Raw genomic sequence first — 22,548 nt, 5'->3', positions numbered from 1 at the left:
AAAAAAAAAAAAGTAATGAAAGGCTGTTTTGTTCTTGCCTTGTGTGAGGAACAAGAAAAAAAATCTTGGCTGCACACAGCATGGCAGCTACAACCAACTCCAGAATAGGAAATCCTTCCAATGACCTCTTTATTGCGTGAGAACGCTCTGGTTGCTAAGAGCCAAAAAGAGAAAAAAACAATGGCACTCATTGAACTAATAAGTATCAAACACATGTATTTTATTCATTTCTATCAACATTTATGAACAGATTCAGTAAACACATTGAATTGTCTGTCCTAAAGTCAATCAACATGGATAATAACAGCTACCAATTTGTATATATTTTTTTTTTTTAAATCATCACGACCATGTACTTGGTTTACATGACAAATAAATTATAATGTTTGACATTTGACAAGCACACAAAGGCTAAAATATTTCACGCAAATCAATCAGAGTGATGCAAAAACAAAAAAGAAGCTTTTACACAATCAAAACCTCTTGTCATGTAACGTTCAGTTTTTGCTTCACTTTGAAATACTTCTAGTCATACTTCACTCCTTGACACACTGCTTCTAAAGAAAAGAAAATCACACATCCTTCAATGTTAAACAGTAACAACGCAACACTTAATGACAATGTGACTAACTTTTGAAGTACAGTACCACCTGATAGAAATGCACCTCAGGCTCTGTTATGTATTCAATACACGATGAGAGGAAATGGAGGACCTTGTGTGGTTAGTGTTTTGTTCCTCTGAGAAGCACCACAGTTTTAGTTGCTTTAAATGTTCTCCTTTCCCAATTAAAAAAAGCAGCAACCTCCTCCACTGGTAATCCTCTTTTCACACACAGATCAACAACAAAACATTGTCACAGGTTCTTCAGAACAGAACCAAAATGTCCCCCCCCCCCCCCTCTCTCTTTTAGTAACGGTCACGGTGCTCAGACCCTGACGACAGGGGTCGTAGCTGTTAGGGGCACTGTGGAGCCAGTGTCACAGTCCAAGTCGATCATGGTGTGGTTGGCTGTGCTCTGGCTGCTAAGGGAGGTGCCGGTGCCCATTTGTCTGTCCCGCAGACTTTGAAGGTAGCTCTGAGAAACATGCAGAGACACAGTGAGAGGTTGAAGACGTTGTTGTGTTCCAGAGACACACAAAGTGTGTAGTGGACCCTCGGAACTCAAACGGATAGATCCATTTTCTAAAGCACTTGTCTTCATTTGGGTTACGGGGAGCTGGCGGCTAACTAAAAAGACATTCACACCTATGGACAATTTAGTCTTCAGTGAACTTAACATGCATGTTTTTGGAACGTGGGAGGAAGCTGGAGTAAACCCCATGCAAGCGCAGCGAGAAAGTGCAAACTCTACCCAGAGCCGAGCCGAGATTTGAATCCTGAACCTCACAATTGTGAGGCAGACTTGCTAACCACTAGTGCAATGTGCTGCCCGTGATAGGACGTTTCAAGAGAAAGTATGATCCAAAAGTTTAATTATAAAAGCGTGAGAGAAAACTGGCTAGATCTAGTTGTTGTGTTTATTAGGGATGGGCTACTGTGAGGATGTTTATTGTTAATGGGATGGGACTATCTGAATGTTCTGAACTCCTTTTTCCATGCTTGTGTTGTATGGTGGTGGTGATAGCTGTCTATGTGGATGTAACTCATACACTGCCTTACAAATTATTGTCCAAGTTCTATTTTTCTCGGATTTTATGAAATAGTCAAAGCAAATGGCGGTCAGCATAATTTTCAAGCCATAAACTGTTAGAGCATAATTGGAATGCTTTTGAACAAACCTCTCAATTATATATATATATATATATATATATATATATATATATATATATATATATATATATATAAAAGTACACTGTTCCAAATTATTACACACAAAAGAGGATTTTATAGATTTTAAATAACTGAAAATAGTCATATGTTGAATTTGCAGCATTCGTGGTCTTTCACTGAAATCAAAAGCTAATTCAATCAACAACATTTTCACAGGCCAAGTTAGATTTTAACATTAGAACCCTCATTTGATAGCAGGTTAACAAATCTTACATCCATTTAACTTATTGTTTTTTTTTTAAAGAGTTTCTGCTTAAATTTTTTTGCAGATGTCAGAATAGCCACCTAAAGCTGCTGTTTGGATGTGAACTGCCTCCCACCCTCATAAATCTTTTGCTGGAGGATGCTCCAAAGGTTCTCAACAGGGTTAAGGTCTTGGAAGGACAGGGGCCACCGCATGAGTTTCTCTCCTTTTATGCACATTGCAGCCAATGACGCAGAGGCATTCCTTGCAGCATGAGCTGGTGCATTGTCATGCATGAAGATGATTTTGTTAGCACGGTTCTTCTTTTTGTACGATGGAGGAGAATGGTCGGTCAGAAGCCGCATATTTTTCAGTGGTCATTTTTATACCTTCAGGGGACCTAAAGGGTATGACCTAAAGGGTATGGACCAGCTCTGTCTTCATGAATCTGGCCCAAAACATGAATTCGCCACCTCCTTGCTGATTTCGCAGCTTTGTTGAGACTTGGTGGCCATCCACCAACTATCTACTAATTAATCCATCTGGACCATCCAAGGGTTACAGTGAACAATCTCATTCTGCAAAGAATCCCACTGCATCTTTTGCTGCTATGGTCATAAAAGGGGCGAAAGTCATGTGGGGCCCCCGTCCTCCCCTGACCTCAACCCTGTTGAGAACCTTTGGAGCATCCTCAAGCAAAATATTTATGAGGGTGGGAGGCAGTTGACATACAAATAGCATCTCTAGGAAGCTTTACTGACACCCTCCAAAGAAATTCAAGCAGTAACTCTCCAAATATTCACAAGCGCAATGGATGTCAGAATTTCAAAGCTGCTATCAAATAAGGGTTCTTATGTCAAAATGTAACTTGACCTGTTAAGATGTTTTTGTTTGAAGTAGCTTATGATTTCAGTAAATATGGCCTCCTAATGCTTCCAATTCAACTAATGACTATTTTCAGTTCTTTAAAAGCTATTTAAAAAAAGTATTGAAACTCTGTTGTGCATTAAAATTTGGAAAAGTTCATTTATGAATCAATTATTATGCACCGCCATAGTGTGTATCGTCTTTTAAAGTACATGGGTATCGGTGATGATCAGCCAAAGCAGAAAATGGAAACGACTATGAAATGACGAAAATAGGAGTTAATTTCTGACAGAGGTACTCACTGAAAGATTAGTTTTACGTTCGACAATTTGAATAATGGATTTTTGTAATGACAATTATCTATGATAACATGTCACTTAAAATACTTATTTATTATTTATAGTTAATGATGGCAGAGGCTTGACCGCACGACAAATTAATTTAATTTTCATGATTTCCTTTGGGGATATTATCAGATAATCCTCAAGCAGCCTTCTCGAACTATTTGAAATTGAGTTTTGAGGGTCCACTATACTTAATCACAAAATGAAGAAAATCAAGGATTGAGGTGAAGTTGTGAAATAGAGAGACAGTAACCACAGCACACGCCATGTTGGGTGACACTGACCGGTGCCAGAAGGTCCCCAGCGTAACGTTTCACTGGGGTGGCTTTACGGCGGTACGTGCCTTCCTGCCCACCTGCCTGCTGTCGCTTCCTGGTGTCCTTCTCTCTAATGCGCATCAGCTGCACTCTCTTCTGCCGCCGACTTAAAACCACTAGGGGGAGAGGGAAAATGTTAGCATCGGTTCATTGTAAGTCATGCGCACCGGTCCCACGGCAGTAGTCATCCTATTTCATCCTTACCCTCTGTGTGGGAGAAGCTGCCATCCGTCAGTTTCCACTGGACCAGGACTCCGATGAGGCTGAGTGCGGGCCAGATGCCCAGAATTACCCAGCTGTACCAGCAGAGAGGCGGGCCCGGCGAGAGGCGCAGGCACCCGTACACGTGTGTGGCCAAAGCTAGCATCTCCACAAAGTAGTCGGCGCACACCGTCATGATGGCGGCGCCGAACACGGCCGTGGAGAGGACGGTGAAGAGCTTTTGCCATTGCAGCGTCAGTACGGCGAACAGCATGCCCGATCCCAGCAGCGCACCCAGGGGCACCCACACCGTGGTGGGAGTGTAGAACTGCTGAGTCAGCAGCAGGGCGGCCAGAGCCAGCAGAAGGCCCAACAGGAGGCCCGTCATGAAGAGGCCCACGCTACGCACCAGCATGGTCACCAGGCCGCAGAGCAGGCCGATACCGAGGCCGATGCCGGCGCTGGCCTCCACACTGAGCTGGGTGTCCAGCACATGCTCCTTGTGGCACAGCAGGAAGATGATAACCGCGCCGAACATCAGACCGGACAGGAACATGACCGCCTTGAAACAGCGGTAACCTACAAGAGGACGCACAAGCAATCATGAGGCACTGAGTTGATATTGCAATGTATTGTATCGTTATTGCTAACCGTTCAGTACTGATACATAAAATTTGAATATGGTGCTTGTCCAACGTCCAATTATGAGCAGCTGAGCTTTATGACAAAATTGGACTTATATAAATTATGTCCATCTCTGTATTTTCTTCCATGTACAGTCAATGCTGCATATGTAGTAAATTAGGGAATGATTCCGTTCACAGATCGTAACGAATTTTGTCAATGGTGTAAAATGATTGTTGATGAATTGTGTCTTGAAGGACATCTTAGCTGCAACGAGTAGAGGTGCTGTTGATTCAGTCTCAGACACATTGATGACTGAAGAACATGGCCTCAGCCAACTTAAAAAGTCATATTTGCCTCCTATTATAGAGACATTTTTAAGGGAGGACCTGATATGATATTATTATAGGGTGCTATGGGACAGAAGAGTGTAGCGTTTAGCACATCCGCCTCACAGTTCTGACGTTTGGGGTTTGAATCTGGAATTCTGCCTTCCTGTGTGGAGTTTGCATATTCTCCCTGTGCTTGTGTGGGGTTTCTGCAGGTACTTTGGCTTCCTACCACATTCCAAAAACTTGCTTCTTAGGTTAATTGAAGACTAAATTGTGTTTAGGTATGAATGTGAGTGCTCTACAATTGGTTGGCAATCAGTTCAGGGTAGATACCGAGGCCGATGCCGGCCGGTAGATAATGAGGACAAGTGCTGTCGAAAATGGATGGCTATACTAATATTTGAAATAGTAAATTTACCACAAACTATGATCCTAAAACATGTACATGTGGTGAAGACTCAAACTCACAACCCTGGCTAAACTGAGTCTCAGTCAAGGTGCATCAATTCAACAATAATTCAAGTTGAGGCCAATTACCGTATTTTCCGGACTATAATTTGCTCCGGAGTATAAGTCGCGCCAGCCAAAAAATGCATAATAAAGAAGAAAAAACATATATAAGTCGCACTGGAGTATAAGTCGCATTTTTGGGGGGAAATTTATTACAGAAGTAGCAGGTACAGATACAGGCCTAGAGCTCCCTCTTGCGGTTGTCAGTGTGAAAATAACGTGAAATTATTTAATAATGTGTTAATAATTTCACATATAAGTCGCTCCGGAATATAAGTCGCACCCCTGGCCAAACTATGAAAAAAACTGCGACTTATACTACTTTCCTATAAACCAGGGCAGTGGCTACATCTTGTGGCATTTCAGTGTGTTACAAAAATATACAAAAAGTAGCTTTTAAATCAATAGCTAAGGATAGGTTGCATTAAAAAAACATGACGAGGTGAATTTGGAAATAGGTGGGGGTTTACTGTACTATCGTTATTATTATCAAAATATCATTACAATAAGTGTTGTGGGGTACTGTGTGGTTCCCACCCCTAGCATGAATATGTGTAACAGAGGGCCTAGAAGAGTTTCTTTCTCACCAAAGAAGCAGTAGATGATACCAAAGAGGCAACACATGGAGCAGATGACAGCAGGGATGATGTCATACTTCCTCTCTATCTCCAAGCTGCAGGCGTCGACCTCGGCAATACCGGCCCCCGTCGACTCGGAGCTTAGCCCGGTGGGATCTGCCATTCTGGTGTTTAAGGTCCAGAAGAAGACCAGGACGCAAGGTAGACTGGCTGGTGACATTATCTCAGGTCCATCTGAGCGGCTTTGATTGCTATGAAGAGAAAAGTTCGATCGTACGTATGAATAAAGTCATCACAAACACAGGGAATGCTAAACTATTCATGTCAACTACGATCAATATTCTGTGCACATACATATTATATACAAGCAACTACTTCAACATCTAAAATATTTTATTTACAAAAAGTATTTTGATGCCTCTTCCAAGAAATGCACAGGGGAATATAACCAAAATGAACCTAACGAACATCCACCAATTTATTTATTAAAAAGTTCCAAGCACATAAATAAATATAATTTGCAACGGGGATTGAATAATTTTAACTGCCAGTGTAAATGCTCGGTATGTGACTCCATATTATGTTCCAATAATAAGCTCCCCTCCAATGAAACTGTTATCTGCCTTTTCAGTGACATTAAATTTTGTTCAAAAAATGTTCATCCAAATTCAAGAGCAAGACACCATGTTGCTTTATTGGTGTATAATATTGGTGGACCAGTCAGGACACCTCCAAGTGTTGTGTTGGCACAAGCATTGGTGCCAACGTTAAAGGTCCCATATTTTGGCTATTTAGACCTCCATAGAGTGACTCTCTAACATGGACTTAATATAAAAGTGTCAATTTCATTTCAAAAAACATTTTGTCATACGAGTGTCCAGAAAAGGCCCCTCTGACAGCTACTTCTGTTTGACCCAGTTTTGTATCCACTTTGTCCATATTTGGCAAAGACTGCCAACCTTTCGTCTGATTGGTTGCCTCCGTGTAGAAGACCCACTTGTGAGAGCACAGGTGTTTGTTATGTTGACAGCGTTGGCTCGGGGGTGGAGAGGTAGGCGGAGATCTTCGCTAGTGACATACTGTAGATAAGCTAGAGAAATTCCATTGACCCGATTTCAGGCCCCTCAGCAGAAAAACGTCTGAAACTCAGGAATGCGTGGACGATTTTAATTCTTATTTCACATGTTTACTGAAGCACCATAGAGTCAATATAACATCTCAAATAGTAGAAAAAAATGGTTTGGTAAAATACGGGACATTTAAGTGTATGTGGTGCCTGTATAAACACTTTTTCACACTATTTTAAGTGCAAAAGACTTTGGTGTTGTGAAGCACACACCTTTATTGGCTTGTCAACAAATGTAATTTTATTCTCATTGATTTGCATTTCCTTAAAAAGCTTATTACAAACTTAAACACACGCATACATACTGCTTATTCTTGTGTTGCTTCAATCCTCCTTTTTACATAACAAGGTGAAGGCATCTCTTTGTTGCTGCCACATTAAAGCTGCTACTATTAAACGGATTGTGACTTGTAGAAGGTAAATGTGAAGGAGCCACACGCGGCTGTATGGGTGGAACACTGGCAAGTCTCCGACATGAGCTCACCACAGACGAGATCCGATTACAATCGACTCACGTTTTCTACGAGAGACAAAAAAAATCTCTCAGGACAGGAGCATATGGCCCTGCTTTTACTATTAAGGGCTTTCACTGCGAGATCTGCGAGACTGCTTCTTGACAAGACGTGTCCCTTACACTGCGCATTATTCCACGTTGACAGTTTAAGGTTTTGTCTGAGACAAAACATGTACCTTCATGTGTTTCCTGGGAATGACTTTACATGGAAAAAATGAGGCCTCATCGGAAACTTTTCCTCCTTCATGCACTTTTTGGTTTCTCTCTTCTGCTTTTGATTTCTATATTATGAATATTTTTATTTAATATTTCCATCATGGCTATGCACGTGATTGCTGAAGTCTGGAGCGCAATTATAAACGTGTTTGATTCTACAGTACTTCATTAATGAGCTCGACTACACCAAACTTGAGAAAATAAATGTGAACATATTCAAAGCAGAATGTTGGATCATGAGTGGACCTCTCTAATAAAATCAGATAAGTTAGATTTGACTTTTGAAACAAAGCAGTGGAACGGTGGACGACTGGTTAGAGTGTCTGCCCCACAGTTCTGAGGACTGGGGTTCAATCCCCGGCCCCGCCTGTTTGGAGTTTGCATGTTTGCATGTGCCCGGGTTTTCTCCGGGCACTACGGGTTTCCTCCCACAAAAACATGCATAGTAGGTTAATTGATAACTCTAAATTGCCCGTAGGTGTGAATGTGAGTGCGAATGGTTGTTTGTTTGTATGTGCCCTGCGATTGGCTGGCAACCAGTTCAGGGTGTACCCCGCCTCCTCCCCGATGATAGCTGGGATAGCCTCCAGCACGCCCGCGACCCGCGTGAGGAAAAACGGCCCAGAAAATGGATGGATGGAAACCAGGCAGAGCTGTAATAACCAATACACTGATTAACTGATTGTTGAAAATTCTGTCAATTGTGTCAAATTGATTTGCATAATTAATTGCGTCTTGAAAAAAATGAAGCGCACTCCTTGGACGCTCCATCAGACGCACTGCTGGTTTATCCATCCATCCAATTTCTAATACACTTGTCTCCATTAGGGTCGCGGGTAAGATGGAGTCTATCCCAGCTGACTTTCCTGTGAGAGTCATGGTAAATCTGGCCTGGACTGGTTGCCAGTTAATCACAGGCCACTAATTCACTCAACTAATTTATGACTTGAATAAGAACAACTTGACATCAGCTCGGGCCTACAACTCCTCTGGGCAGCATTCAGCTAAACACAACATACAGTAAAAACAAGAGTTCAGAACAGTCTGAGAGAGATTCTGCGATCTCTCTCTTTACTTCACCTGCGTTTGTATTTGATTGTTGGACTGTTTCTTGACTATTCGTGATGACATGCTCATATTTCTCTACAATAAATAGGAGGTAGGAATGACGGTTTAATTTAGGATTAAATGTGAATTGAATTTGAGGAGCCTAGTGTCTATATCACTGGTCCCACACACAGCCCGCACCGTACTACAAGCCTACCTACCGAGCATTTATTATCTAGTCTTGTAATATTTGTGGCATTCATTTAATTTTTTTTTAGTAGTAAGTATTTTTGTTCCTTTCTCTCAACAAATAATTGGTTAATTGATTTATTGTAAAATAACTTGTACAAATAAATAACCTTTTTTGCAAATAATTTGCCAATTAATTATAATTGATCACAAATAATGGAAGAAAAATGAGAATTCATTATTATTTTATTATTGGAAATATACCTGTATTTTACACATTTTACATACACATTTCAACAAAAATATATATTTTTTAAACCTCATCTATGAATGCTACTTAGTACATGCATGGGCAGATGCGAACTTTACAACATTTCATTTCCCCTCAGATTAGGCCTTTCCAGTAAGTCATAAAAGAAGATGTTGAGTTGAATTGAATTGAGGCTTTGTAATGCTTGTTAAGTCTGATGTCATTGACTACCTTGCCAATACCAAATGAATTCAACAGTCAGCTAATAAAATCCTTTAGCAATATAATTTTTGGTGTAATGCTAACTTTGTTCGAATATCTCAGTCAATTTACTACTTAAAGTAACACTAATGGTGTGAGCATTCCAAAACCATCCGAGAAGTAATTAAGTGTAGATGAACACCCGCAGACATTCCCATGCATCTTTGCGGTTGCATCATGTTACTCTGAGTCACAATGGTGTCCAATGTCTTGCAGCTTTTAGAGAACCTCGCCGCTGTTGGAGAATAGAGCCATTGTGGGCCAAAACAAAAACCCTGAGGCCCACTCTGTGACCTCTGGTGGCACTTGCAGGAACCCATTGCACGTGAAACGGGGGCCCATATAACGACGGCTGGGAGCACCAAGGATACAAGTGGAGAACGCCTGTTTGCTTTAAGACGGGAGCCAAGTGTTTCCTTCAGATGGCCGCTGAGCAATGGGATGAGGCACTAACGACGAGCAACATGATCAATCTTCGAGATGGAACTCGAGCAATGCTTCCAGGCTGCATTTTCTACATCAGCTTAAGTCACCCGGCAACTAACTGAATACGTGTCAAAAAGATAAACAGTCTGTAGTCCAGCTAGAAGACAAATCAGGCTGCCTTTAATGTAGCAAGGCTTAAGAGTTAAAGATCATTAACACATTTTGACTTGAAATTTTAAACTCAGACACAGCATCGATTTGAAGTTGTTAACCAAATCTAAGTAGAATGAATAGAAACTATTAACTAAAGACAGCACACTGTAAGAATAATGAATAAGACCGGCAACGTCAAGATAACGTGACAGATAACACTTCCAAGGCCTTTCAGTGAAATATGAATTTACCGACTGCCTAGGAGAAAGCACATGGTTCTATTCCCTTATAGCGGTGCACATGGTATCCATTACAACTAAAGTTGACAAAAATGATTCCGTGCTCTGTGAAGGTGCTACATAAAGAACAACTCTTCATAATGACAACGTTCTTTTATACTGTATATCCAATTAGAATTTTTTTTCCTTTGTTTTTTTTCTTTTGGGAGATCCCTAAAGTTTCATCAATCTATTCTGTGCAGGTCACGAGAGCTGCAGCCTTTCCTTGTTGACATTTGGTGAGAGCCGTTGCACAATCTGAACAGATTATCAGTCAATCACACAGAGACAAGCGTTCACCATTCACTTTACTACAGGGAATTTAGGGTTCAATTAACCTAACTTAAATCCGGAGTCCGGACAGAACCACTGGACAAACAGGCACTGGGAACTGAGCCTACATCATCTGCATGAAAGTCGGCTATCTGGAACCTGATTACTCAGTTGAACAAATTCAATTTAAGGTGTATGTGCAGTGCGTAACACATTCTTAAAGGGAACATATAGTGCTTTAAGGCAGACTGTCATTTCATTCTCTGTTAGCGCTCGACTTTTAAACCATCTTGAACAGGAATTGAGCATTTCTGACTGAACCTTTTTAGATCAAAATTTTAGCCAGCTCTGTGTGGTAAGTCATCAAGGATGACATTCAACCACGAACACATAATTTCTGTTCAGGAATGACAGTGAATAACTAAGTTATCGAAATATAATTTAATATCTTTTTGTAAAATAGTGGGTGGCAGAGTGAGCTTATGGTTAGCACAGCTGTCCCACAGTTTGAAGGTTGAGGGTTCGAATCCAGGCTGTGGCCTGTTCTCCTAGTCCTTGGGTCTTCCAACCCCATTCCAAAAACACAATTATTAAGGCAATCGAATACACTTTGCCCTTTGGTTAGAAAGGGAGTGGTTGTTTGTCTATATGTTCTGTGAGATTGGCTGGGAACCAGTCCAGGATGTACCACGCCTCTCGCCCAAAGCCAACTGGGATTGGCTTCAGCTCAACCACGATCCTCATTAGGATAAGCGGTACAGAAAATGTATGGATGGATGGATTGTAAAATGGTAAATTTTCAGACATTTAAAAAATTTACTGTCAGTTGTTAACATGGAAGGAAGCCTAAATTGACACATGGAAAAGGATGACGCGCTGCGGCGACCACTAACGGGACAAGCCGAAAGGAAAAGAAGAAGACTGTCAGTTGTTAAGTAGTTCACTCACATGACTGAGACAGCGTGGGTTCAAATTTCACTCAGTTACCGCTGTACTGTTTTCCCACTTGATTGGTTTATATTCATGGCCTATAGGCGTTTTTCATACAAATATTTACTACAATTATGACCGCAGCGTTAGTGTAGGTTAGTAACTTACGTATGCATTCTAGTTACCTCGCAGCCGTACCAAAACAAGGAAACCGTGTATTTCTAGTTTAGAGTAGATGTGGATTGGCAATTAATACCAGTAATGAGCAGCATTAAAATGGATCCCATACCATTGCTTTGGATGATACACCCGTTGAACAAACACAACAGGGGGTTGAGTAATGCACAATTGAGTGCTCAGCTGCTGAGGAGGTGGGTCTGTCTACAAGTTCCCCACATAGCTAATTTGGGTGTGTTTAATCAAGAGTTGGACACGCATGGTCAGTGAAAAATGTCTGCCCCCTGACTTGATGGCCATGGCCAGCTGAGAAGATAAGATTATGATTTGGCTGTCTGGGAGAAGCAACCAAAGAATGCAAGCTGTGCACTGCAGTTGCAGCCATAAATCAAGCCATCTTCTATTGAACATGTCCTCAAGCCAAAAAATTGTCTAGACGATAGGAGCCGTAGAGAAAATGCAGTTATCAGTGGGTTTAAAATGGGGTTTCCATACTGAGCAGAGGATAAAAAGATGGCTAAATACAAATAAATGATTGTGCATCCTCCCAATAACATCTGCTTTGAATCTGGAGGATTATTGAACAAGGCATCATATGGGCCCCAAACCGAGCTTCCTGCTTTGGTGAAGCAGGAAGACCTGATGAGGAAGTGGAACATCAGCTTTCAACAGGGGCTTACCATTGTTTTTGTGACATTGAGCACTGACACCAGCCAAGCTTTTGGATCATCAACACTGACATTTCATATCAGTAGACACTAACGTTGAAGACTTTATGCTGCTAGGAACATGAGCACACTCGGTTAGAAAAGATGGACGCGAGAATCAGAACAGAACTTTGCACATTTGCCACTGTCTTAAAACATGACAAAAATAATCTCTCTGGATTGCTTGCTAATCGAAAGAGAAACAGGTCACAAAGTGATCCAGCAGACACGACCGAGGTTGGTCCTGCAGGGTGTTACCGTGTTACAATTCTATTCGTGTTAGTTTCCTGCTCCAACTTATATCATGAGCAAAACATTTTTCCAGACTCTTAATGCTCATAGGTGACATGTCAAAGTCCATGCTGCCAACTGAGAGAATACATTTGTCAGATAGTCTGCTCTAAGTGCTAGAGGACTCTGCATCTTTTTGCACAATTGTCAAAAAAATAAATAAAAGTACCGGCATTACCAGATAACTAGCAACCCTTTATTGCTCAGTGACTGTTTTTCTCAATGTCTTTATGTCTCGAAAGTGTTCTCTGTCAATTGTCTGTTGTCGTACTAGAGCGGCTCCAATTACCGGAGACAAATTCCTTGTGTGTTTTTTGGACATACTTGGCAAATAAAGATGTTTCTGATTCTGATATAGAACCATAAATTGGTAGCTTGACTTGGACTCCAAATATAGACTGTAACCTTTGATTGATCCGATTAATCCTGATGCAGTTTAATTGCATTGTGGATATACTAATTAAAGCTTCTTGTTTGTGGTCCAATCACATCTACAGCCGTCATTCCTCCCGTTTTGTACTTTGAGTTTTTCCATTTGAGTTTTTGTGCCACTTGTCGATTTTTATATGACAAAAATGTCAGTTATTCTCTTCTGTTTGGTCTTCGTTCAGCTGTTTCCCCTCAGTGTCACATGGTCTTTCTTTGGTCATCAGCTGTTCAACTCCTAGCAGTAGATCTTTTACTAATGTCTACATTCAGGACAAAACTATCTTTTCCAAATCGATGTTTATATGAAATTTACTTTTCAACAATGTGAAGAAACAATTTCCACACAGCATAATTGAAGGTAAGGTGATAAAAAAGGGTGCTTCACACCAATGGTTTACACTCTCTGGGGGTCAGTTTATGGAAATGTAAACTTCCATCGCCTCTGGCGCCACGTTATGTTTCCTTCCTAAATTGAAGAGGTGTTCAGAATGTCACTGGTCTCATCTTTTTACACATTACCTGTTAGGTACGTTTGCAGGCATACCAAAGTTAACAGACAAAGCAGAGTCATTGTTTTGGATTGAGGTTAAACTGGACCAGAGTACCTTGGTACCGCAATGTAATTGGTCCGCACCCTGGTTGAAGTTACTGTATTCACAACTGACAACACAAACCGCATCAAAACTGAAAACTAGTTTAACTGGGGGCGAGTATGAAAGCACACTTTAGGTTTGCAATAATCACATGCACTATTCCCAGTGCTACCCCTCCTTAAACAGACACATACAGTACATTTAATCTCACCTAATTAAAGCTTGCCCGACTTCAGTACAAACAATAGAAGCCTTTCAACAAAAGACAGAGTACTCTGTACTTTAAGAAGCATGAAAACAGAAACACAAAGAGGACCGTTAAGAGGGCAGTCACATGTCTTCAGCACATACTTGTAATGTAGCTCAGAAATATGCATCACATATTAACACTCACATTTAGAGTAAGAATGGAAATTCCCTCCGTTAGGTTCTGACTCCGTGTTGCACTTAAGCAGTGTAGGCCACAGTGTATTGTTGCTTTCAACAAAAAAGTATACACTGGAGTGCAAGTCAAGCTGTAACGGCCGCGTGAACGCACACTTCTGACGCAACGATGTTGTCTCGCTTCAGCCAGTTCTGACTGAAAGGGACAGGCGAATAAATGCCAGATCTATGGTTTTAACTATGATATGCCAATTTGCCGCGAAGGCAGTGTGAAAGCGGCTTATGAATTAAGGCGGGGCATGTCGAAACACTGTTAGCGGTGGAGATGATCTTCTATCTAATGCCGGGTATGGCTCTAAAACAGTATGTGTGAGAAAGTTTAGATTACAGGTTGGAAATGAACCAATATATAAATGTTATTAAAGTGTAGTAAGCTCTAGCAGCTCGCCAGTATGAAAGGTGTTTTCAAAGCAAAAATACTGTACAGTATGTCAGCAGTAGCCAATAATTTGAGAGTTATCAGTTGAAAAGACAGTGACACATTTTCCGAACAAACACAAAACCTTTCAATTCTGTCTCTTTAACTCCAATACTAAAAAATTACAGCTCCAAAGGGAGCACAAAGGGAAAAGTATACAGTATAACCTACAATCCCAACATAAGTGTTTTTCTTGGGAAAACGTTTTTTTGGGGGTGGGGGTTGTGAGACAAACCTGTCAAATGCAGATTCAAATGTAATGGAACAAGAACATATTTTTTCAAATTTGCAACTTGTTGCAATCAATTAGTTTCCTGTTACCTTTTTTTTTTTTGCATCTCCGCCAATAAGTACAGTAGTAGTAGTTTTAAGTGTTCCCCTATAAACACAACAGCTCCCAAAATGAGCATGCTGAGACAGAAGGTGTCTGCTAAGTCCATCCATCCATCCATCCATCCATTTTCTGAGCCGCTTCTCCTCACTAGGGTTGCGGGCGTGCTGGAGCCTATCCCAGCTGTCATCGGGCAGGAGGCGGGGTACACCCTGAACTGGTTGCCAGCCAATCGCAGGGCACATAGGAACAAACAACCATTCGCACTCACAGTCATGCCTACGGGCAATTTAGAGTCTCCAATTCATGCATGTTTTTGGGATGTGGGAGGAAACCGGAGTGCCCGGAGAAAACCCACACAGGCACGGGGAGAACATGCAAACTCCACACAGGCGGGGCCGGGGATTGAACCCGGGTCCCCAGAACTGTGAGGCTGACGCTCTAAGTCTGCTAAGTCACTTACAGTATTTCCATCCAATATATCATCGGAAGGTAATGAAAATATAGATCTGGCGGGTTTGCTTCAATCCACTCCCCCAAATCCCTACCATGACAGGTATAATCAGTGTTTACAGTACTAAAAGTAGTCTTGGATGGATGTTTGGACATGACGTGTTGTATGTGGTTCTCAACTATTTTAGAGATACACGCCCACACTCATGTATGTATGTTGTTGGTAATAGATTAGAATATGGGGGCCATTTACAAAATGAAACTGAATGATTTTTTTTCTTCTTCTAATTAATGGTGACATTTTAGGCCCTTTGTTTACATGATAATGGAGACTGAAAGTGAGCTTTTGAAAGGTGGTCTCAAAGTGGATTTTGTTTTGGCAACAACAATATTATTGTTTCCATGTGAACACTAAAAGTTGTAGCCTGTGAAAACAAAGGACATTTGCATGTGTTAAGTGTTCAATCTGGACATACAGTTCGTACATAAGTACTTCAAAGTTAACACCGTAATAGTGGAAACATGACTGTAGTAGAATTTGTGCTTACATGTCTACATTTACGACACCACTATTTTTCAGTTGAGTCACTTTACTTACTCAACTGTTCTTTCACATAAAATATATGCAGACAAAGCAGTTGGTGCACAGACTTAGTGCTTCGATCAACAACAGATTTTTTTTTTGTCGACACTAATGTGATGAAAGTCACAGATTTATATTTTTTCAGTATTGTAATTTAAAAAAATCCCAGGAGTAGTGAATGCTTGGCAATAATCTATAGTCACTGGCAATGGACAGTTTATACACTGAATTTTCACAGAACATACATGTTAGAACAGTTTTCCCCAACCTTTTTTCCGCCACACACTGGTTCATGCAAGTATGGTTTTTCGCAGACCGGCAAGCATTCGTCGACAGGAGATTGGTCAGTGGTGACGAAGTTTCCCGATCGGAAGGTTCGACCCGATCGGGGATTGGGTCGACCGACTGTCCCCATTGAAACCCAATCAATGTCAGGGTGGGGTGGGGTTTGACCCATCTCCCGGTCTGCAAAAAAAAAAAAGTCAGTCTATTTGTACAGCCAGGTACCAAATGGCCTGCTGCGCAGTAACGGTCCGTAGACCGTTGGTTGAGTACCACTGCATTAGAACACAAGAGCATCCACTTTGGGCTGGGTGAAGGCTTGCCTCATGTGGCGTGATGGTATTTTCAGCTGAGTGTGCTTCCCGCTGGGACAGCAGATAACATTTGCACAACTTGGCCAAACAGGGAAACCCATCCTCGTTCTGGGCTCACCACAGCAGTGGGTTCTGCAGGGTTGGAATATTCGGTGTTTGCAAATAATCAGGGACCTCGTCGCGTGCAGTGGAATAATTTTCCGCTCTCCTTCCACTTTGATAATGCAGCCCAAAATCGTGCTCGAGTCTGGCTTTTTCCCTTTTCCTGGCTGTCACTCACTTACCAAAGCTGTGAATTAATAAATAGATGACAATTTAAATCAATAAAGGCGATGGACTATTTTAGTCAGTGCCCTCATCTGTTGCTGCAAGCAGTTCTGCCTCCTCTTCAAACCAAAAACGTGATTAGCGACTAGCCAACGTCATGCTCTAATCGTCATTTTGAAGTAGTAAAGTTGAAAAATCTACTACTACCTGACAATCTTATTACAGTGTTGTCTGTCGGTAAGAGTTAAAAAAAAAAAGAATGGAAATACATTCTCATGTAAACATACCCTTAAATATAAACTGTTACTAAATGCATTGAATTACTATTATTGACTATGATTATTATTATTGAATTACCCATCTCAGTTACTCCCAGTAAGCCAGAAGGGACACAGAGGAGGAGGAAAATCCATTTTGAATTTTAGCTTCAGCAGATTACACCATTTTTCTTCATCTTCAATGCTGTTCTTCATAAAAACAAGCTCGGAGTTCCCTTGCTGAGATGTGCCCATGTGCTCACCACCTGGACAAAACTAGTCAGCCTGAGCAAGCACTCCAAGAACTGCAGTCCGCAGCAATCCCTCAGCACCTCTGTGGTTTAATTCACATTTAACGTCATTATTCAGCAGTGTTACTGTCAAACTGCAATTATTTTGTAATCTTAAATGAAGTCTGTGTCCCTTTAAAAGGACAGACAAGTCTTGAGCTTCGCAGTTTATTCTTTGTTCCGAAGACTTGTACATGTACTGTTCTACTAAGTTGTTTTGACTTGACATGTGCCCTCTGATAGTACAGCTAGTGTAAAACAAGGGATCGCAAATGCTTCTTATCATGTATGATACACTAAATCAGTTTTTAGAAGTGTTAGTTTTTGTCAAGTAATGAGACAAAGAAAGGTTTGTCGTAGCCTTACGCTGTAGAACTAAATAAAAAGTCAGTAACATAACACTTTAAGAACTAAAGAATTGGGACACCTGGCTATCACAACAATACCTATAGTACAGACACTGAACATGAAATTAATTATGGAGTTGGCCACATCATGTACAACATTTTGGAAGGTTCATTAAGCTAGAAGAATATTTTTGAGAGCCTGCTGCCTCGTCATTTTGGTTGTAGTTCATCCCAAAGGTGATGAGATCACGGACTTTCATACAAAACTCATCCAACTACGGGCCTGCCTTGAGATATGAGCTTATTTTTTTCTGTGACAAACTCAACTAAATCAAAACACTCGTAACACAAATCATCGCAAATCATCTATCCCCATTGAAACGACTGTAAATTCCATTAATTTGTTCAAGCCTCCCATACACAACATTTTTGTAATGTTTGTTAATGAGAATGGCTCTGTATATAATATTGTAAACATAATGACATAATTAAATAGAATTAAACGTTTTTTGCCACATTTTTGTTTCAATCAATGGAAATTGTGCTGCCCCTTCTACTGTACACGCCTTGGCCCACTGGGGTCATTATAATACACAAACCATACAAAGAAGAGTTTCAAGACTGAGTCAGTAAACGGCAGCAAGTCTTTTTTGTGTGTGCAAAGGATAAATAATATATGGCTGTGAGAATTGTTATTTTATCTGTCTCCGTGTGTTGCTTCACCGTTTGTATTCAACAAAGCTGTTGCTTAAAAGGTTATAACTCTGCAACACTGACGCGATTAGTTAGCCTGTCTATGGTGTTAGGTGCTTGATAGCATTAAGCTATAGAGACTTTAAGGCAAAGCTATTGTTCTGTTGTAAATACACTGGGAGTGGCAATAAACACCTTGAAGCAAATACTTAGCCCCGTTTTTTGAAGAATTATTGACTATCTGCAAACCTGCTCTTTGTTGTCAAGTGAGTTAAGTTCCCTGCCACCATTACAAAGCTTGTGGCTTCAATTTTTGCTTGCAAATCAAAGCAATTAAATTGGCTGAACATCAGCTCATGTCTCAAGAAAAAAAAAAAGTCGGGTCACTCGTATCTTAAGGCACCTCTGTATCTGAAGAATTAAAATACAGGGGCAATTAATGTGTCTAATCCACCTTGATTGATTAATTCAAGTGTACAGACAAGGTGCATATCAACACTTGTAGTGTATACAGTGGGCTGGTATTAAGTTGTGTTTAAAGGTGATAGGGCTGGTTACATTTCCGACATATTAATAACAAAAAGTTCCCATGCGAATCAGTCTCTTTCTATTGAGCAGATTCTTCCCACAAACCCTCCTGAAGGTTGTCTTGAACATCATATCACTCATTTAACCCTTGATGACGAACAGCCTATTCTATATCCATAAACAAAACACAAGTTGAGACTTGTTCAGTCTGACTTGTCGACTTGTCTCTTTTCCTGCCTTCTCTTTTAGCCCAAAGGAGGGAAGGATTTCCTCTCTGCCTTTCCAAAGGGGCAAAACCATCTGGTGCGGGCTGACAGACTAGGTCACATAGATAGAGATGGCAGCGTACACTCAAGGGGGGGTTGTAACTACAGCCTTCAAATCCCTGGTAAAGACAGGACCCGTAGGCTGTCATCTGACTGCCCAAAAACCAAGAGGCACTCCCACCCTAGATCACAGAACACAACCGCAGGGCTCGAACACCCGGCATGCCATGTAGGCCACAAGGAGAAACGTTGGCCTTGTGAAGTGAAGAATGTATTTATGGTTTGCGTAGAATGTGCAAACCTAAAATTGTGTCTTTTAAATAGAGTTGAACTACATGAACCAGACAAGACAGTTATTTTATAGCATACTGCAGATGGCTTACTGTAAATGACAATTTGAACACAATAAAAATAAAACAACATATGTGATGTGACCATTTCCTGTGTTATCCCACTGTTGACTGCAAATTCAACAGTATTGGGGGTCTTGTCCAAACCTAATTTCAGATTATGTTCAAACTTGTCCAACAGCCTGTTGCTGTAACGGAACGCTTTACAAATATCAACACAAATGAAATCATTGTTGACACAAAAATCACATAAAACCACTGGTGATGTTTAATTAAATAGCAACACTCCATTAAAGTCTTTATTTCATGATGACTTTGTGTGTTAAATGGCTGACACATCATCCTTAAACATGGAGGGGCATTTGAATCAGTGATCATCACCATTATGTATAGCGCTGTTGTTTAATGACACCATATGTCCACTCACTACGAGTCCGCAAAACAAAGCAATACAGTGTGACAAACACAACGCGTGGACAACTCAAAAATGGAAGCGTGTGGCCCAAAATGTTAAAAGGATGAAGGAAAACTTACCGAGGGAGCCAGCAGCTTGGAACGTTCACTTGTGCGGGACAATTGGTGCTGTCAGCAGACAACTTGCTCCACCATTTACAAACACAAAAGCGGTGGTAATGGAGCAGGGAAAACCGGATTTTCCTAACTTATTCTTGGGCTTCTCTCTCTTTTAAAAAAAACAAACAAACAAGACAACACGCCACCGTCATCGTTTCCCCGTCCTGTGTAAATTGTCCAGAAGAGGTTGTTTAGGAGAGTTACCGCTAGCTATTTCGTGAGTTGAGTTAGCCGTGGAAGTGGAGAAAGAGGTTCGGGCTCCGCTTGGGACGAGCCGGTCCAACTCTCTCTCTCTCTCTCTCTCTCTCGCACTCTCTCTCTCTCTCTGTGTGTGTGTGTGTCTGGAAAGGCTCTACCTTGTCCTCTCCCACTTCTCTATCTGCTTTCACGAAACTTAAAACGAACTTTTTCCCTCTCCCTCGTTAGAGGCAAATCCCTCTCAATCTTCACCTCCTGGAGTGGGGACTTGAGTGCGTTGGAGGGACGTCTATTGGGGGGGGGGGGGGGGGAGGTGGGAGGTGGGGTCGGCGCAGCTACAGTTTGAACTCGGCGCCTCCATTTTATGCTAAAGGCTAAGCTAATTTTCTTGAGAGCTGCTTGTAATATCCATCCAGCCATTTTCTGAACCGCTTCTCCTCACTGGGGTCGCGCTTGTGAAACAGTGAAAACGTTTTTTGAGCTCTCAAATTTTGTGTGCTGGGATTCATTTTAGGGGCACCCCCAAAAATAGGTTAGAAACGCCTATGAGACAATATCCTCATAATAATTGTCTATATCAAATTCTGAACTTCATCTTTTGCAAATGTATTCATAGTTTGGTTGCCATAAATGGATGATTAATTTATCAACATTTTAGACAGCAGAAAAAGTGTATGTTTTACACCACAATTTTTTTGATTAAAAACATTTACAATCAACCTCAGTCACTGAAATGTCAGCTCAGGTATCTTAAGTTTATGACGCCTTTTTATATCTCTTGATTGAATCGATTGATACAACTCAATACATACCCCCTGATCACTGTATGACTTCTGCTCCTTACGTTATAATATGTATGATCATTTTTACGCTGTTTTACACTTTTGACCCTCCATGACCCTTCAAAGACAAACAAGGAAGAACAGCATGTTTCTTCAGGAACCTGTGCAAATGTGCTGAGAACACAAACAGTTTTTGGGCTTGTTTAAGCTCCCTCTTGAACAATGTTACCATGGTCCCATAAATAATAGACATATTTAGGGCATGGGCTATACAATTTCAGTTTCAATTCTCACATTTTCCTTGACTTAAAACACAATGGTAAATCTAAAATCTATTTTAGTAGACGGGTCAAATTTGAACCAGAAGAGTCTCAGTGTACACGAACTTTGTAGCACTTTTGCAAAAGAATTACATTTTTAAACATTCAATTTCTGTTTATTTTGTGTCACTTTAGGAAAATTCATCAAACTTAAGCCTGAAAGAATGACATTTAGGGTATATCGATCAAACTTTTCCATCCTGAAACCGAATTGTCAGGGGGGGGCACAGGGTTAAAAGTGTGTGTGTCGGGTAGTCAGGTAGTATTGGGTCAGTATTTTATGCTACCAAAACAATGTGTTCATATTGTGAACCAACAAAAAAAAAAAAGATAAATTCGGTAATGATAACAACTGAAAAACATACACCTTACCTTTATGTGTTTTTCCAATTAGATGAGGAATTTCTGAACGGCAGAAACTGGTGGTTGTTAGACTGGCACAAAACACATTCACCACGAATCATTCTTTGAGTCAATAACAGAAGTCCATGGATGAGGAATATATTGCATCTCCAAATCTGTTGCATCAGCTTTGTAAATGCTCCCTGGTTCACATTCCTCCATGTTGTTGCTGTCCATGTTTTTTTTTTTCTGCCTTATAGGGCCCCAAGAAATCAATCAATCGATCAAAAGCTCAACCGCAGTGGACTTTACTTTACTCTCCATTTATGTCAATTTTACATTGTGTCATCAAGTAAAGTACAGATACCTGAAAAATATGTATTCAGTAAGTGAGTAGTATGCTACTTGGCAGTGAGATATCATAAGTGACCCTCTGACCTTCAGGAAAATGTAACGCAGCATAAAAAAAAAAGCAGCTTTGGGATCTTACATGTGTGATAATTTTGACTTTTACTTTTGTTTATAAAGTGAATCATTTAGAGATCGATACATGGAAAAATGTGGTTAATATTGTTCGCAATGGCTTTAAAACATTCACATTCATACCTACAGCATTTACCATTAACATTACAGACATTAATACCTGTTCCCATTGTACAATTAATGTTTTATATAAAGTCAAAGCTCCCAAGTTGTACAGTAAGGGAACGTCGTCACAACATATAACCGTTAAAGGTGGACTATATGCAGATGTGCTCCATCCTGTTTGACTTGAGGGAGCAGATCGTAAAGATTACAGGTTGTGTGATGTGCTATTCCTAGGAGGTGTCCAGGGTTGTCCCTGGCAACCACTGCCTATGTC

General features: G+C 40.8%; 1 protein-coding gene across 4 annotated transcripts; it reads right to left on the bottom strand.

Annotated features, from left to right (window-relative positions):
• Positions 1-199: 199 nt before the first annotated feature.
• Positions 200-20,522, bottom strand: LOC133483189 (transmembrane protein 198-like). Of its 4 annotated transcripts, none has more exons than XM_061784008.1 (7): positions 20,006-20,522; positions 16,146-16,342; positions 12,309-12,406; positions 5,798-6,039; positions 3,748-4,323; positions 3,582-3,659; positions 200-1,076 (listed from the first exon to the last, which is right to left on the bottom strand). In XM_061784008.1, the coding sequence occupies exons 3-7, from the start codon at positions 12,368-12,370 to the stop codon at positions 1,024-1,026; spliced, it is 1,011 nt and encodes a 336-aa protein (XP_061639992.1). In that variant the 5' UTR covers positions 12,371-12,406; positions 16,146-16,342; positions 20,006-20,522; the 3' UTR covers positions 200-1,023. The 4 variants fall into 4 exon arrangements, with proteins under 4 accessions (XP_061639992.1, XP_061639988.1, XP_061639990.1 ...); XM_061784004.1 differs by having other exon boundaries at positions 3,511-3,659; positions 20,006-20,521; XM_061784006.1 differs by lacking the exon at positions 12,309-12,406 and having other exon boundaries at positions 3,511-3,659; positions 20,006-20,521.
• Between the last annotated feature and the right edge of the window lie 2,026 nt (positions 20,523-22,548).

The sequence above is a fragment of the Phyllopteryx taeniolatus genome, chromosome 9, assembly GCF_024500385.1.
Source record: "Phyllopteryx taeniolatus isolate TA_2022b chromosome 9, UOR_Ptae_1.2, whole genome shotgun sequence".
NCBI lineage: Eukaryota > Metazoa > Chordata > Actinopteri > Syngnathiformes > Syngnathidae > Phyllopteryx > Phyllopteryx taeniolatus.
The sequence above is the reverse complement of the archived record's forward strand: the minus strand, read 5'-3'. Positions and strand labels throughout refer to the sequence as shown.

Bases quoted from the DNA above. Each gene is read 5' to 3' on its own strand.
- LOC133483189 (XM_061784004.1), bottom strand. From the start codon at position 12,370: ATGTCAGTGTTGATGATCCAAAAGCTTGGCTGGTGTCAGTGCTCAATG. The intron at 3,660-3,747 runs GTAAGGATGAAA...CTCTCCCCCTAG, and splicing joins CAGCTTCTCCCACACAGAGG to TGGTTTTAAGTCGGCGGCAG. The intron at 1,077-3,510 runs GTCAGTGTCACC...CATGTTTCTCAG, and splicing joins CTGGGGACCTTCTGGCACCG to AGCTACCTTCAAAGTCTGCG.